The 16,513-nt window shown below is 58.5% G+C and overlaps 1 protein-coding gene across 1 annotated transcript in view; it reads left to right on the top strand.

The window, feature by feature from the left end:
• The window catches only part of SPG7 (SPG7 matrix AAA peptidase subunit, paraplegin), a 29,772-nt gene that overhangs the window by 8,542 nt on the left and 4,717 nt on the right, over positions 1-16,513 (top strand). The window contains 9 exon segments of the mRNA XM_082608213.1: positions 1,675-1,916; positions 4,109-4,248; positions 5,250-5,352; positions 6,456-6,581; positions 6,836-6,998; positions 7,232-7,405; positions 13,430-13,554; positions 14,676-14,778; positions 15,371-15,481. Of these exon segments, the coding sequence (XP_082464339.1) occupies positions 1,675-1,916; positions 4,109-4,248; positions 5,250-5,352; positions 6,456-6,581; positions 6,836-6,998; positions 7,232-7,405; positions 13,430-13,554; positions 14,676-14,778; positions 15,371-15,481 (1,287 nt within the window).

The raw sequence follows: 16,513 nt of genomic DNA, 5'->3' as shown, positions 1-16,513 counted from the left end.
TTGTTAGCGAGGCTGAAGGTTAAATATTTGAGAGAGATGGCTTCTCACGTGAGAACATGAATCTGCTGTCCACAGTCACAGTAAGTGGTCGCCTTTATGAGCTTGAAGTATCAGATACACTGTTATAATTTATAATATCAGATACACTGTTAGAATCTATAATATCAGATACACTGAAATATCAGATACACTGTTAGAATCTATAATATCAGATACACTGAAATATCAGATACACTGTTAGAATCTATTGTAATAAGATAGGGTGATACCTAAAATGTACCTTCGTGTTTTCAACATGGCTGCTGTGACAGTCTTCTCAGGCTTCAGATTTTTCCTTTTATTTACTTTTTATTTTTTAAATATTTATGTATTTGGCTGCGTCGGGTCTCAGTTGCGACACACGGGATCTTCAGTTGCAGCACGTGGGATCGAGTTCCCTGACCAGGATCGAATCCGGGTCCCCTGCGTTGGGAGCTCGGAGTCTTAACCATTGGACCACCAGGGAAGTCCCTCAGGCTTCAGGTTTCTAAACCGATTTAAAATGCTTTCGAATTCCTCCAGGCCGCCGTTGGAGGAGCAGGTGGTGTGTGTGGGGGTGGCTGCACCTCCAGGCTGTGCCAAGGGCAGGGGCCCTGCCTGAGCCCCTCCACAGTCTGTCCTTGGAGAGGTGACCACGGCCAGCCCTGCTGTGTGTGCCGGCGTGGCCTCTGGGGAGGGTGATTGCTCGGTGGAAGCTTTGGTTGCTGAGACAGGTCTGTCTTGGGCAGAGCTGGTGAAGAATTGTACACACATTTCTCAAGAGGCGTTGTTAACCGCAGGTCTTGCAAAAGCTGCATGGAGTGTTAGGAAGGATGGGCCCCCCCTGCACAGCTGAGCGAGGCCGGTTGTTCCACGGCCTCCTGGGGTGTGGATGAGGTGTCCGGTGGGTGCAAGGGCTGGGGAGGTGGGCTCCTGGGGACAGTGGGCTAGCGAGACCATGTGAAGTGCTGGGTGGACAGCAGCCGCTGCCCCCATGTGGTTGGTGGGAGGAGCACTTGGCCTTGCCTTTGCTGGGACTCTTTCCCGTCTGTGCTGTGGGCCGGAGGGAGGTGACGCCCCAGGAGCTCCTATGTCAGGTGTGAATCGGGGGAATTCACCTGATGGTTCAGATAAAGAACGGGTCTCCAGACTCTGTTTTACACTTCTAAGTGCGCTATTTTCCCAGTGTTTCTGTGATGAGTGCTGTGCAGCTCGCTTGAGTGTCAATCCCAGGTGTTGTGTGGGGGGAGGGCAGGTGGTGGTGGAGAGGCTGTTGTTATCAGGGACCTGGGCGTGTGCCACAGGCACTGGGGATGGGTGGGTATCTGGTCAAGCCTGGAGGGCCCGCGAGGGTCGTAGTTGGGCAGATGTGCTGTCAGTGAGATGTGGCGTCACTGTGGAGCTGCGCTGGTCCTGGGAGGCTTTTGACTTTAAAAATGGTTTCATGTTATCCGAGCAGGTGGGGCCTCAGGGAGTGGGATGTTGGTGCCCTTGAACGGCGTGGCGTGTAAGCAGTCACTGTGTTGAAGAATCGGCTAAGATGCAGGATCACACTGGAGACAGACGCCGGCGCAGGACATGGAGCCCCCCTGACGTGGGGGGCGGGGCAGGGGCGGGGCTCCGCCCTGGTCTCACGCCCGCTCCCCCTCCCCGCAGAGGCGCGGCGGCGCCGGGAACGCGAGGACCAGATGTACCGCGAGCGGCTTCGCACGCTCTTTGTCATCGCTGTGGTCATGAGCCTGCTCAACGCGCTCGGCTCCAGCGGCGGCAGCATCTCCTGGAGCGACTTCGTGCACGAGATGCTGGCCAAGGGCGAGGTGCAGCGGGTGCGGGTGGTGCCCGAGAGCGACGTGGTGGAGGTGTACCTGCACCCCGGCGCCGTGGTGTTCGGGCGGCCTGTGAGTGCGGGCCCGGCGGGGACTGTGCAGAGAGGAGGTGGGAGGGCGGCAGGGGCTCTGGGCTGAGGGAGAGGGGGCAGCGGGCGTCCAGGCTCTGCCTGGCATGTGGCTGGCTGGAGCCCAGCAGGCGGGGGAGGGAGGGGATGGGGCTGTCCGGGTGGAAACCCCTTGGGGCCGGAGCAGGTGGCTGAGAGACGGGTGGGCAAGGGCCGGCCCTGGGCAGGAGCAGGAAAGAAAGGGGACGGAGGAGAGGGGCCCTGCGAGGGGGAGGGCAGGCTGCAAGCTTCGTGCCAGGTAGAGGGTTTGGGCGTCAGGGAGGGGAGAGACGCCCAGTGACAGCGCTGCTGCGAAGCAGGTGGGTGGGTGCACGGAGAGCGCCTCTGCAGACCCTCCTGTGAGGAGGACTCACTGTCCAGCCTGCCTTCCCATCTCCGACCCCTCTCATTTACCCCCAGGAACACACCGCCAGCCTGAGGCCCTGGAAAGGTGACATCGATACCAGAATATTTTCTTTTTTTCCTTTAGTATTTTATTTATTTATCTGGTTGTACCTGGTCTTAGTTGCGGCAGGCGGGCTCCTTAGTTGCGGCATGTGAACTCTTATTTGCAGCATGCATGTGGGATCTAGTTCCCCGACCAGGGATTGAACCCGGGCCCCCTGCATTGGGAGTGTGGAGTCTTATCCACTGCACCACCAGGGAAGTCCCCCAGCATATTTTCTAACACACTTACCCTGTTTGTGTTTCCCAGGTGCCTCTATACTGGCCTGAGAGCCTTTTGTGTTAATACTTTTAATCCAGGATCCAATCAAGGATCATGAGTTATACTTAATTGTTGTGTTTCTTTAGCATCCTTCTCATCTTCTGTTAAAAGTTTAGACAGTGGGAAAACCAGGCCCCTTTCTCCACGCCGGGAGACAGGGCTTTCTGGCTGGACTCGCTCTGCTCGCTGCAGCGCAGGTTTGCTCCCGTGGGCGGAGCGCTTCCTCCCTGATGGCTCACTCCCATGGGGCCCCAGAGCATGCCTCGCGGGCACCCCGGGCGCTGCTCTGCTTCTGGGCTGGTTGGGTGCTGGGGTGAGGGGGCTCATCCTGCCCGAGCAAGCGCTGCCATGGGCACAGCCCAGCCCTGCGAGCCTCTCCTTCTTCACAGCTGGGCAGATAGTAGAAGTTAAATTCCAGTGCGCTTGAGAGACCAGGGGCAATGGTGGCCGCTGCCGGCCCAAGGGTGAGGGGCCTGTTGGCTGCTGCTGAAGCGGCTGATTTGGGCCCAGGGGATCAGAGAAGGCTTCACAAGACGCGGGGTTGAAGGGGCTTCTGGAATCATACGTTTTGCCTTTGGATATTGAAATAGAAAGAGGGTCCTTTCTACATTTTTCCCTTCCATCCAAATTGGCCAGGGCAAGTGTTTGAGTGATCGAGGATTGATGAAGTTCAGACCAAGCGTTTGGGGTCTGTTAGGTTAATCCAGCCACTAAGGCCAAGAGGCGTTCCAGTGCAAAGCTTGGTTGTGACTGGTGGGTCCCCTGTGTGCCCCTCCATCTGGGCTTCTTAGCCCTCTAAGTGGAGCCTGACTGGCCACTCATAATGATGGTCATCCAGGGCAGGGGGAAGTCTGGTTGCTCCATTTAGATTCCAGGAGTGTGCTTAGAATCGGAGCCTGGAACAGTTTAACCCTGGAAAGCATGGGCCTGGCTGCCAGAACGATGACTGACGTGGGATTGGGGTGGAGGTGACGGGACTGTCCCACCAGCTTCCGGGAGACGCCGCCTGCTCCCTCTTTCTTAGTCTCTCGTCTGCCTGAGGACGGAGGAGCTCACTCGGTTGACTGTCAGATCCAGCCGGTAGTTGAACAGGGAACCTTCTCAGGGTGACTGTAGGTGTGGTCCAGCACCGCGGGTTCCTTGCTGAGGCTCTGCTGCGCCCTCACGGCGGGGTGCGACCCGGGTGCTGAGTTCAAGGCGCACGTGCTGCCCCTCGTTTGCTTACAATGTTTCTTCGTGAACGTGTCACCATCACTGTGTTTGGGAGAATGAAAACTCCCTAGACGTGAGGGGGTTTCTGAGCGGCAGGCCTCTGCCTCTGAAGCCCCGCCGTTGTCCACACGCTGTGGCCGGGGCACCATTCTCTGTCCTCAGGGTCAGCGGTCTGACCTGTTCATCACTCTCGCGGTCCCTCTGCTTTCTGCCCCCAGCGGCTGGCCCTGATGTACCGAATGCAGGTGGCAAATATCGACAAATTTGAAGAGAAGCTTCGAGCAGCTGAGGATGAGCTGAACATCGAAGGCAAGGACAGGATTCCGGTTTCCTATAAGCGGACGGGATTCTTTGGAAAGTAGGTTGGTCATTTCTGTGTGCCTCTAAACTAAACCAGGCTTGACTTTGTAATGTGAGAAACAAACCCCAGTAAAAATCTCACACTGGCCGTGCCTGCAGTGAGCTAGAGCCCCTCGTGGGAGGCGGGCGCGTGCGGGGCGGCATGAGGTGGGCCAGCTTGGAGTCACGTTTAGGCACCACTTCCGCTGTCTGTGGTGTTTCCGAATTCAGCCCAGGTTGGGTTTGCTGTCGCCTGCAAACAGGAAGATGAGGCGGGAAAGGGAGAAGCAGGGTGTCCGGTGGAACTTCTTGGCTCTGTGCTGGAGAGAGACACAGAGACCGTGCGGGCCTGTGGGCGGCAGGGGCTGCAGCCTCCTCGGTGGGGGCACGTCCATCAGCGGGTCGCGGGCCATGTATCTGGGTGCCACTGTGTGCAGAGGTCTGCGTCCCCTCGTGGCGACCAGCGGCGTCTGTGAAGTGCTGTGTGTCTGTCCCACAGCCTCTGTCTCCTGAGGGTGCAGGGCCCCTAGGCTGCACCTCTGCTTGTTGTAGGGACTGGGGGGGCACACCTGGATGGGTCCCCCTCTTCGTCTGGGGGGTGATGCCCTACGGTTTTCTCTTTTTACTGTTACACCGATTTTGCCTTAGTGACCAAAATTGACGGCCTACTTCTGAAAACAAAGTACGTGGAAGGTGAAGAGCTGCTCTTGGCAGGCATGAGTTACCCCAGGGCTCTGGATGGCGGGTGACGTTCTGGCTTCATGCCACGGTCGGGTTCTGCGTGCCCAGCACTGCTGTGCTCCAGATCTGAGACTTCGGGAGCACTTGATGCAGGAGGGGTAGTTGGTGAGAATGGGACAAGGAAACCCCTTTTCAGTGCTGGTTCCACAGGTTGATCTCAGGGTGAGGGAGCCCTTCTCATCTTGGGAGCGTCTGCGGGCCCCAGCCTGTGTGAGGCGTGTGTGTCGGCTGCCCGGCGGCCAGGCCTGAGGCTGTGCCCACCTTTCTCTCTCATGCTAGCGCCCTCTATGCCCTGGGGATGACAGCCGTGGGCCTGGCCATCCTGTGGTATGTTTTCCGTCTGGCTGGAATGACAGGACGGGAAGGCGGATTCAGTGCTTTTGTAAGTTGTACTTATCGTCTCCCCGAGCTTGTGGTCCTGGGATTCGTCTGTTTGTGCTGACCCTTTCCCGTCACCTGCGGGATGAGTGCACAGTGGACGTCAGCCTGGACGTCGTCTGGCAGCTCTTCTTTCCTTCCGCTTGGCTGACCTGGGGGGCACAGCACTGGCTCCAGCCGAGGCCCCTCTCCTGGCATGTGGATGGCTGAGCCAAGGGGTTTACGCTGCCCTGTGTTCTGCATTTTGCACTCTCAGCTGGACGTGACTATTTGGGGGGTTTCCCTGCTAGCTGAGACAGCTTTAAAGGTTGTCTTTAAAAGGACGACCTTTATGGACTTTAGAAGTCTTCTGCTGTCATGGCATTCGTTGTAACGTGCACTTTCCCTCCCCCTCAAGTCGTACCTGGCCTGTCAGCCACATCAGCAGAGGGCCGTGGAGGAGCCCCTCCTGGGAACCGGCCGGGGGGACAGAGCGCCCCAGTTTTCCCCCGGACTGGGGCCCTCGGTCGCTCAGGACGTGCACGCACAGTGTCAGTGGCAGCGTGGTGTCTCGTGGGGTGCGCCGTACCTGGCTCAGCCAGTTTCATAGTTCTTGGACACTTTGGGCTGTTTATTGTTGTATTTAAATAATACTGGGGCGAATCCCACGCAGCTGCATCTTTTGAGAGACTGTCCTGAGGGAGATCGTGGCTGAGGTTGAGCCCCTCACCAAGAGCTTGTCTGTCCAGCCAGATTGCACTCCAGAAATTGACCAAGTAACTTTTTTACCAACACTCCCCAGAACTGCGTGTTGTTACATAGCTTTTATAATCAGAAAAAGAAATCACACGATAGTGGGGAAGGTCACACAGAGAAATAAGATGGCTCACGCAAAGACATTGATTCACCTATTTGACATGGGGAGTGTTTTCCTTTAAGGCAGATTGCTGGACGCCAGGCAGCTTTCTAGCTGTCAGTGCACTCGTGTGTCTGGACCGTGCCCTTAGCTGCCATCTGAGTGAGTGGGGACGGTGGGGCAGGACGTGCAGGTGAGCCGGCACCCAGGGCTCCTCCGCCCTGCCCTACTGGGCTGCACAGGGCTCCTCCGCCCTTTGTCTTTCTGCCCAGAATCAGCTTAAAATGGCTCGCTTCACGATTGTGGATGGCAAGACGGGGAAAGGAGTCAGCTTCAAAGATGTGGCAGGAATGCACGAGGCCAAGCTGGAGGTCAAGGAGTTTGTGGATTATCTGAAGGTGAGGGGGGCGCGGCGCAGGGGGCGGGGCGGACTGCCCAGCCGGTGCCGCGCTACACGGTGAGCCCCCTGCTTGGCCGGCACCTAAGTGGTGGCTTCCGTGACCACGGTGCCCTGCGCTGCCTGTTCCCCGTCACCACAGAGCACTCTGCTTTCCCAGAGCCACATGGACGTGACCCAGGGCCCCCAAGAGTCATGTCCCGAAGGTTCTCTGGAGCGCCGGGGGTCAGTGCGTGTCCTCTGCTGCTTTTCTAGAGCCCAGAGCGCTTCCTTCAGCTCGGAGCCAAGGTCCCGAAGGGCGCACTGCTGCTCGGCCCCCCCGGCTGCGGGAAGACGCTGCTGGCCAAGGCGGTGGCCACAGAGGCCCAGGTGCCCTTCCTGGCGATGGCTGGCCCGGAGTTCGTAGAGGTCATTGGAGGTGGGCCCCCCCGACCATGTGTCCGGGGCGCACTCTTTCTGCAGTGGCTGGGTTGCCTTAGGGAGTCGTGGGCGTGGAGGGAACGGGGCGCTGACGTTCTGGGGAGCCGTGGTCTGGGCGGTCCAGGAGGGAGTGGGCCGGCACACGTGCAGCAGGGTCCGCCTGCTGGGGTTTTTCCGAGAGCAGGGTCCGTGCCCCTGACCCGCCCGCTTCCCCATCCCCTGTGTCCTCAGGCCTCGGCGCGGCCCGCGTGCGGAGCCTCTTCAAGGAAGCCCGCGCCCGGGCCCCCTGCATTGTGTACATCGACGAGATCGACGCCGTGGGCAAGAAGCGCTCCACCACCGTGTCCGGCTTCTCCAACACGGAGGAGGAGCAGACGCTCAACCAGCTGCTGGTGGAGATGGACGGTGAGCGCTGCTCGGGGCCGGGTTGGCAGGGATGCTCGTGGGCCCTGAGGGTTTGTCAGCACTGGGAACTCTTTCTCCGGCAGGTGATAACCAGAAACACAGCTTTCACTTTCCCAAAGTTAGGGCAGTAGTACAAAAAGAAAAAAGAAGAAAAGGTGGGAATACCGTGTCGGGTTGGGTCACGATGGTGGTGGTCAGTCTCAGAGGAGCCCAGGGAGCCTTGCTGCTGTGAGAGTCTCTGTGTCCGACGTGGGTGCAGCTGGTGCCTCAGACGCACAGCTGGGGGTGCTGTGTCTGCTGCCCTTGAGATGACCTCTGGACTGGCTTCCACACAATTTTTTTCTTTTTAATGGAATTGGTTTTTTTGAGCTACTCCTGTAAGATCCTCTTTGTGTGTGTGTGTGTGTGTGTAGATATTGTGTCTGTTTTCATTGTAAAATATACGAAACATAAATTTTACGGTTTTAACCATTTTTAAATGCAATGTTTAGTGGCAGTAAGTACATTCCCCTTGTTGTATGACCATCACCACCATCCGTCTCCAGACCTTTCTCATCTTCCCAAACACAAATTGTCCCCATTAAATAACAACTCGGCATTCTTCCCTCCCCCAGCCCCTGGCCCCCACCACCCTCCTGTCTGTGTCTGATTTAAGTGGGAATGTACAGTGTTTGTCCTGTTGTGACTGGCTTATTTCACTCAGCATCATGTCCTCAAGGTTCATAGGGTCTTAGTTCCCTGACCAGGGATCGAACCCACACCCCCTGCATTGGAAGCACAGTGTTTTAACCACTGGACCGCCAGGAAGTCTCAGAATTCCCTTCCTTTTTAAGGTTGAGTAACGTTCCCAGGTGTGGATGGACCGCAGTTGGCTTATCCACTCATCTCTCGATGGACTCTTCTGGCTGTTGTGAATAATGTGCTGTGAACATGGGCACACAGATATCTTTTCAAGTCCCAGCTGTGTAGGATCCATTTTTAATTTTTCTTTAATCAGAATTCTGGTGTTGTTTTTAGGTATGGTAGATCAGGAAGACACTTTTTTTCTCAAAGTAGTTTTGGTCTAAGAGAACCATTTATTTATTTGTTTGTTTTTTTAATATTTATCTTTTATTTTGGCTGTGCCAGTCTTAGTTGTAGCATGTGGGATCTTTAGTTGCGGCATGTGGGCTCTTAGTTGTGGCGTGCGTGAGGGATCTAGTTCTCTGACCAGGGATTGAACCCAGGCCGCCTGCATTGGGAGCGCGGAGTCTTACCCACTGGACCGCCAAGGAAGTCCCTATTTGTGTATTTATGTTCCTCTTTAAAGTATTCTCGGTGTTTGGGATGGTGGATCTGGTGGCCAGTGTGTGGCCAGTGGAATCTGATTGTATGTGGCTAAGGGTGAAACTTTTTTATTTAGCCTCTCACTTTCAAATAGTTTCAGACTTACAAAAGCAATGGAAAAGCAGTCTATTCCCTTACTGCACGCAGCCCAGAGGCCGACGTGGGTGAAGCTTGACGCAGGTGTCCAGAGGTGCCTCTGACCTGCAGACGCGCCCTTTCTGGGCCAGGGTCCAGTCCAGCCTCATGTTGCTTACCTGTCCTGTCTCCTTGGTCTCCTCCAGCCTGGGCCTGTCTCTATGTCCTTGTCCTCGTGACTGTGGCACTTCTTCCAGGCCAGGCCTGGGGAAGGACGTCCCCTGTGAGGCTGCTGTGTCCTCTGAGTGAGGTTGAGCCCCGCACGTGTGGCAGGAGCCGTGCAGCAGCCTTGGTGGCGTCACTGTGCACGGCGGTACCCCCGTGCCCTGACTCTGGTGCTGGGACGCAGGCCTGCAGCGCTGGGCAGGTCGGGGCTGATGCAGGGGAGGCATTTCGTCATCTGAAAGCTCTGCAGGTTGAAGATCAAAGTGTGATTTCTCACGGCAGAGGAAAGGGCTGCCTCGTTAGGTCCTGAGAATGGTTTGCGTCTGGAGCTGCCCCTGGAGACCTGCATCCCCCTCTCGTCCGGGTGTCCGTCAGGATGGCTCGGGGACTCTGACCCGTGGTCAGGGTCTGAGGAGCACGCTTCCCGGGGAGGATGTCCCTGGGAACTCGGTGTCTTGTGCACCTGAGATGAAGCTCTGGGGGTCGCTCCCTGGAGCGGGGCCCCCCTGGGGCCCCTCACCCACCCCTGCTGCCTCCGCCCTGCCCAGCCCCTCCCCGCGTGCTGGGCTGTGAGCAGCTGGACCCTGAGCGCGCCGTCTAGTCATCTGCAGGTCAGACCCCGCGTCTCCGGAGACCCCGTCGCAGGGTCTGAGGAGCCTGCTGTCAGAAGTGCTGCGTCTCAGCCGTGGCCTCTGGTTCTCTTCAGAAGGACGGGCAACCGTGGTGATGCCGTGGAACAGGGTAGAGCGTCTCTGGAAGCCACCGTTGAGCTCCACGGCCCAGGCGGGTGCCGGACTCGTTGTCCTGCAGCTGCCGCCCGAGTGCTGGCCCCGGGGGGCTCGTGGGCCATGAGGGGCACGCGGCAGGGTGCGCGCCCCTCCCCTCCCGTCCTCCGAGCCGGAGTTTCCTGACGTGTCGAGTGAGGCTAAAGCGTGACCTCACCCATAGTTGTGACTTTGTGTGCGTGACGGTGGGGCTCCCTCGTGGCCCGCTGTGGCTGCGCACCTGGGCCCCGGGAGCAGTACCCGCCTCTCTCTGCTCCTGTTGCTTTTTACGCTTGAAGCCAGAGACCACCCTTCCGGGTGATGTGCACCCCCAGGAAGCGTTCCCAGCTGGCGCCTTCTCTGACGGGCCCCTCTGTGCCAAGGAGAGGAACAGCTTCCACCAGCTTTGCTGCAGCCATGGGCCCCCCAGACCCCTGAGCACCCCCTCAGAGGCCCTGGCAGGGCTGGATTGCCGCCAGCGGGCCTTTGTGCACAGACACAGCTGAGCGTCTGAGGAGCCTCTGTCACCCCTCAGGGAGGAGCAGTGTCTGCTCATCCAAGCGCAGAGCATGCCGTCGACCTGGTGCCGCAGCGGGAAGCCGGCCGGGGCGGGGAGCAGGCCCACTGCACGGGCAGGGCGGGGCGCCTGCGCTCCCTCTCACAGCCCAGTGGGCGCAAGGAGGCCTTTGCTCCTTGCCCCCCACCGTGGGCGTCTCCGTCCACACCCCTGTGACCTCGATTCTGCCTGGAGCCCGTAGAAAGGCCCGGGTACCTAACCCACAAGGACCTCCTGGACAGCATAGGGAACTGTAGTCAGTATCTTGTAACAACTTCTGATGGAAAAGAATCTGAAAAAGAATGTGTATACATATATACGTAAGCATAATTGAATCCCTGCGCTGTGATTCAGTGCTATACCTGAAGCACTATAAATAAGCTATACTTCATTAAGAAAGTAAAAATCAATTAAGGAAAAAGAGGAAACTGCAGGTAGCGCTCACACGGCCTTTTCCGTGTCAGTCTGTGACCCGTGTTAAGTGAATTTCTGTGTGAGGCGTGGTCACAGCTCGCTTTGCGTGTGGACGTCCAGCCGCTCCAGCACCTCTTGAAGTGCCGTCCTTCCTGCGCTGAGCCTTCACTGTTGCGTGAGCCCAGCCGGGCGCCTCTGGAGAGCGTGTTCTCGGCCCCCGGAAGCTGGCCCACGACTGTCCCCCTCACACACACGTCCCTGTTACTTAGCTGTGCACTCAGCCCTGAAGGTGGAGTCATTCCTCTCACTTCATTCAAAATAGTGGCAAGAGCAGACGTGAGGATGTGAAGAGACTGGATCCCAGGTCTGTGCGTGAACCTGGGCTCTGATCTGAGTGAAGCAGCTGGGAAAACACATCTGTGAAGCAGCAGGGGAAGCGAACCTGACCCCCTGCGGCGGGAGAGGGAAAACGTGCGGCCTCCCGGGAGACAGCTGGGCGGCTCTGAACACGCCGAGCACACACGGCGCGTTGACCCACTGTCCACGAAACATGCGTGCGCCAGTGTTCACTCACTTGTAACGGCTGAAACCTGGAAAGAGGCCGTGTGCCCTGCGGTGGGTGCGTGGCTGCGCCCTGACGTGTTCTCACAGGGGCACCAGGCAGCAGGGAAGAGACGGACACTCGCTGTTGTTATGCCCAACTGCCTGGCTGGACCTTGGGGTTTATGCTGTGTGAAGAAGGCCAGCCTCAAAAGGCTACAGACCGTATGCTTCCATTTATATCAGACCGTGCAAATGACAGTTCTGGGCAGGAGAACACGCGAGTGGCGGGGAGGGGGCGGGGCTGTGCAGGGAGGTCTTTGTGGAGGTGGGATCTGCCTCAGTCCGGGGTGGAGGCCAGGCACCGCGCAGAGAGATGCGTGCCCGGCAGACGGGGTTGCGGCAGCTTTGGCTCCACGAGGGAGTCACCTGACACGCAGTCACGGGGACATCTGTACAGTTTCTGCCACTTGCGGTGTGCCCACAGCTATGCCAGTCCCTAAACAAGCCCTGTGGGCCACTTGCTGACACAGAGGTGATCGCCGTCCTGCGAGAGTCCCCACCTGGAGCTCCCAGCTCACGCTCACCCTGGCCCAGCTGCTGCTTTCTTCTCACCTGTTGTTTCTACTGTTTTTCAACGTTTTCGCACTGTTGTATAATCTCAGGATTCTGTGTTCACAGCCCCGGCCTGTGGCAGGCAGGCGTTTGGGGAATCTGAGTGGGGGTTCCCGGCAGGTGTCCCAGGTAGCGCTCTGGGACTCGAGGCAGAGGTGTTCCTCCATCCCCAGGTGTCCCGGCAAGTGGACCCGGCCAGCTCTGCCCAGGGCCCCTCCCTCCAGCAAGCCTGTCGTTTCCATATCAGAGTTTCGCTTTTCCTAAAATTGAGCGTAGGCGGTTGGGGCAGAGGGGCTGCTGCATCACGTATGCTGGGTGGTGCTTGCTTTTGTCCGAGTTTATTTCAAAAGTCTGAGTTATTTTAAAATGCCGCCTTTGTGTTGGGAAGCAGACGCTTTTCTGCACTGTCCACTCTCGAGCCGTGAGTGGGCCCAGGCTCCATGAGGTGTCTGGGCTCACCACATCCCACAATGCAGAGCCCAGGCTGGGAGCCTGGTCTCTGGGAGACATTTCTTTGAAGTTCTGGAGTGATTTCCTTGGGGCTGGGTGTGGTTTGGGCTGTCCTGGTGGTGTCAGCCCCTGGGCGAGGTGGGTGCCCTCCCTGGGTCGGGGCTTGCTGGGCCCCTGGCCACTGTCCTGGGATCGTGCAGTGGAGTGAAGGACTCTGATTTCTCTTCCATTGAAAGACTTTGTACAGGTGATTTGAAATTGTATTTGTCAATGTCAGTTTATTACAGATTAAGTTAGCAAACGATGGATCGTGGCATCTTTATTTTTTAAACTTTGTGTTATGGAACTTTTCCGAAGCAGGGGCGAGCCTGCTTTGAGTGCCGTGCCCCAGCCCAGCCTCGGTGCCTGTCGTGACTCCGGCCAGTTCTGTCTGCCAGCACCCCAGCCTCTTCCCCCGTGGGTTACAGCAGACCCACAGTTCCGCACCTTCTCTAGGAGAAGTACCTCCGTATCATTGTGACACTTGTTCTTACTAGCGTCGTACGTCCATTCGGGGTCGGATCCCTCCGGCTGCTTCGTGGGGCATTTTTGCAGTTGCTTTATTCAACTTAGCATCCAGCCCAGGTTCACACATAGGTGTGGGCCGTTAGTGATGGTTTCTGGACTTGCTTTTAAATTCTCATGAGAGACCTGGGGCCCTCAGTGCCAGTGTTGGAGGGGACATGTCCCCGATGTCCCTGGCAGTGGTGTGGGGAGGTGCCCCTTGCACCCCGGGAACACTCTTCCTGCAGGGCTGCTGTCTGGATGTGGAGGATGGCCTTGGAGGGCAGAACCGGGTTCCAACCTCCGGTTCTGCCTCTGGGCCGCGGCCTGGGAAGGAAGCGGTGGGTTCTTGCTCTTGTGGTTTTGGTGGAAGCGCTCAGGAGGGACGGGCCCAGGTGGGTCCACAGCTCTGCGTTCAGGTGCCCCGCCTCTCCCTCCCCATGTCCCTCAAGGGGGTCCGTGGGGAAGCTGCCGGGTTCGGGGCCCCACCCTAACAGCTGCTGTCTGTTCCTTCAGGAATGGGCACCACCGACCATGTCATTGTCCTTGCGGCCACCAACCGAGCTGACATTTTGGACAACGCTCTGCTGAGGCCAGGCCGACTGGACCGACACGTGTTCATCGACCTTCCCACACTGCAGGTCAGTGCGGCCTGGCTGGTCTTTCCGGGCCTCAGCTCCCTGCTCTTCTGGGGTTTTTTGTTTGTTTGTTTGTTTGTTTATATATATATATTTTGGCCATGTTGGTTCCTCGTTGCTGTGCGTGGGCTTTCTCTAGTTGCAGCAAGCGGGGGCTACTCTTCGTGGGGTGCGCGGGCTTCTCACTGCGGTGGCTTCTCTTGTTGAGGAGCACAGGCTCTAGGTGCGTGGGCTTCAGTAGTTGTGATGGGCGGGCTTCAGTAGTTGTGGCACATGGCCTCAGTAGTTGTGGCTCGCAGGCTCTAGAGCGCAGGCTCAGTAGTCGTGGCGCACAAGCTTAGTTGCTCTGCGGCATGTGGGATCTTCTGGACCAGGGCTCGAACCCGTGTCCCCTGCATTAGCAGGTGGATTCTTAACCACTGCACCACCAGGGAAGTCCCTCTTCTCCTGGTTTTGATCCTTGTTGTTTTCCTCTTTGTCCTGAAACGTCTGGGCCGAGTTCTGCGGCACAGTCTTTGCAGAGCCTCAGAACCGTGTGCTGCGTGGCTTTGGAGCACGAGCTGCATGGCTGCCCTGATGGGGTGGAGGGTGAAAGCCCCAGGGACCTCTCGGCCCCCCTGCCTCAGGCCTCTGCTTGGACGTCCACCTCCAGGGGGTTGGCCTTCGTGGTGGCCCCCGAGGGAGCAGGAGCCTAGCGTGGCTGAGGGCCCAGCAGAGGCAGGGGAGGGCTTGGAGGGTGAGCGTGGCAGGTGGCTGGTGGGTTAACATTCCCGCAGAGACCGACGTGGGGGTCAGGGCTGGGCCCAGGAACACCCAGCCTTGTCCTGTCATAGGTTGTGCCCTGCCACTGCTTCCGAAGGCCTGGATTCCCGTCTTCCTGACATGTCACACAGGATACAAAATAACCTTTGCTACCTGTGATGTGTAACGTGCTTTATCTTCTCTTGTCTCCTTTTTTCCTTCCGGTTTTGAAACGCCGCCTGCAGCCCTGAGTTGGTTTCTCAGAGCAGAAGCTGACCTCACGGCCGGTGGCTCCTGCCTGCAGGGCAGGCCTATGGGCTCCCGAGTGTCAGCTGGCGGGAGCCTGCACCCGTGTCCTTTGACCCGTGTCCCCTGTCCCGCAGGAAAGGAGGGAGATCTTTGAGCAGCACCTGAAGAGCCTGAAGCTGACGCAGGCCAGCAGCTTTTACTCCCAGCGGCTGGCGGAGCTGACGCCGGGCTTCAGCGGTAGGGGCACTGGTCTTTGTCTGGGGCTGGAGAGGGCGGAGGGGGCCTCCCCAGGGACCTTCCACCCCTGCTCTGGGCCCATGGCCAGCACAGCCGGGGTGGGAGTGAGGTGCACACGCAGCAGACAGAGGTGAGAGGACTCTCCTCTCCTCACAGGTTCTGTCGCCTGTGCACGCCCCACCCCCCGTTAGGCCTGGTGGTCCTGCCTTTGTTCCCTGCTCCCCACTGGGGGCTGACCTGCAAGGCCGCGTCTCCTCCCGGGCCCCCCACTGCCCTCCCCCACGGTCTCCGTGTTGTCACAAATCTGGTTCCGTTTCTGTATGGCTCTCGTTTTACAGGGTAATACAAGTAGAAACCCCTTGTATCGTGGGATACGTTTCTTCCCTTTGGACTTTAACGTCCGGAACTAGAACCTCGGGTGTCCGAGAACCTTCTCATCCCTCGACCTGCGTGTGGAGCACTGGGTGGAAGGGAGCAGCGGGGTCCAGAGAGGCGGCTGAGCTCAGCCCTGCGGCCGCTCGAGGGGGTGGGGCGGCCCCTCCTCCCGCCCCCATCTCGCCGCGTCTGCTTGAGTGCCACCCTGTGCCCACAGGCGCTGACATCGCCAACATCTGTAACGAGGCCGCACTGCACGCTGCGCGGGAGGGGCACACGGCCGTGCACACGTCCAGCCTGGACTACGCCGTGGAACGCGTCTTGGCCGGTACACGGGCCCGCTCGCAGGGGGGTGGCAGACCCAGACGCCACGCGACGGAATTATTGCCCAAGACGGAAGACAGGTCACGTGTTCCCGTTTTTACGTCAGGCCTTAACAGTGTGACCTACTCTTGTTAGTTTAAGATACTGTGCAAACAGAAATATAATAGGGTGTCACAAGCTCACATGTGAGTGTCCTCAGCCCATCGGCCAACGTGCGGGGCCTGAGCGCCGGACAGGCCCCTGCCCTCGTCGCCAGGGGTTGGCAGCTGCCCCCCGGGCGAGGAGGAGGCCTGCTCTGCGGGAGGCTCCGCGCGCTCTGTGTTGGGCCGGGGCCGGCGCCTGCGGCTGTGCTCACCTGCTGCCGCTGCACGCCGGGTCCTTGGCCTTCTGTGAGGAGAGCAGGACGAGCTCCCGTAGCCCGGGGGCAACACCAGAGGCCGTCAGTGTGCCTCGTCCTCCCACAGGGTTTAGACCAAGTCAGTGAGGGTGACACCAAGGAGCAGGCCCCTCCCACACATGGGCCCGCCGCCGTCAGTTTGAGTTCAGACCTAGGACAGGTGCCTCTGCAGCCTGGGCACAAGCCAGCGTCACGGTCTCTCACTGTAAATTTCGTGTTGTGTAAGCCATTTCTCCTACGTGGAAAGTGATGCGCTTACAGCGAGAGTATCCGAACAGGAAAGACTAGAGAAAACCCGTCCAGAATCCTGCTGGGTGTGCGCTGCCTCGAGCGGGGCACTCCCGAGCTGCAGCAGCCGCTCCTGGGCCTGGCTCTGGGTGGGGCGACCCGACTGCCACAGCCAGTGCGTCTCAGGACGTGTCCCCTCACAGCAGGCGCTGGGGGTGGTCCCGGTCGCGTGATTTACCAAGTACCCTGAACCTAGAGCTTGTTCAGGGTGCAGAGGTGGAAACATGCGGCTGTGTGGATGGTTGGGGACAGCGGACAGGACCTCAGCAGTGACTTGAGGGGGATGCGTGTAAGGTCGCGAGATAAGGGGTCAGCTACTCGGGCAGGAGGACCGGAGAGCGGGGGCTGCGG

This window comes from Mesoplodon mirus (assembly GCF_964341445.2).
Source record: "Mesoplodon mirus genome assembly, chromosome: 19".
NCBI classification, from domain to species: Eukaryota; Metazoa; Chordata; class Mammalia; order Artiodactyla; family Ziphiidae; genus Mesoplodon; species Mesoplodon mirus.
The sequence above is the reverse complement of the archived record's forward strand: the minus strand, read 5'-3'. Positions and strand labels throughout refer to the sequence as shown.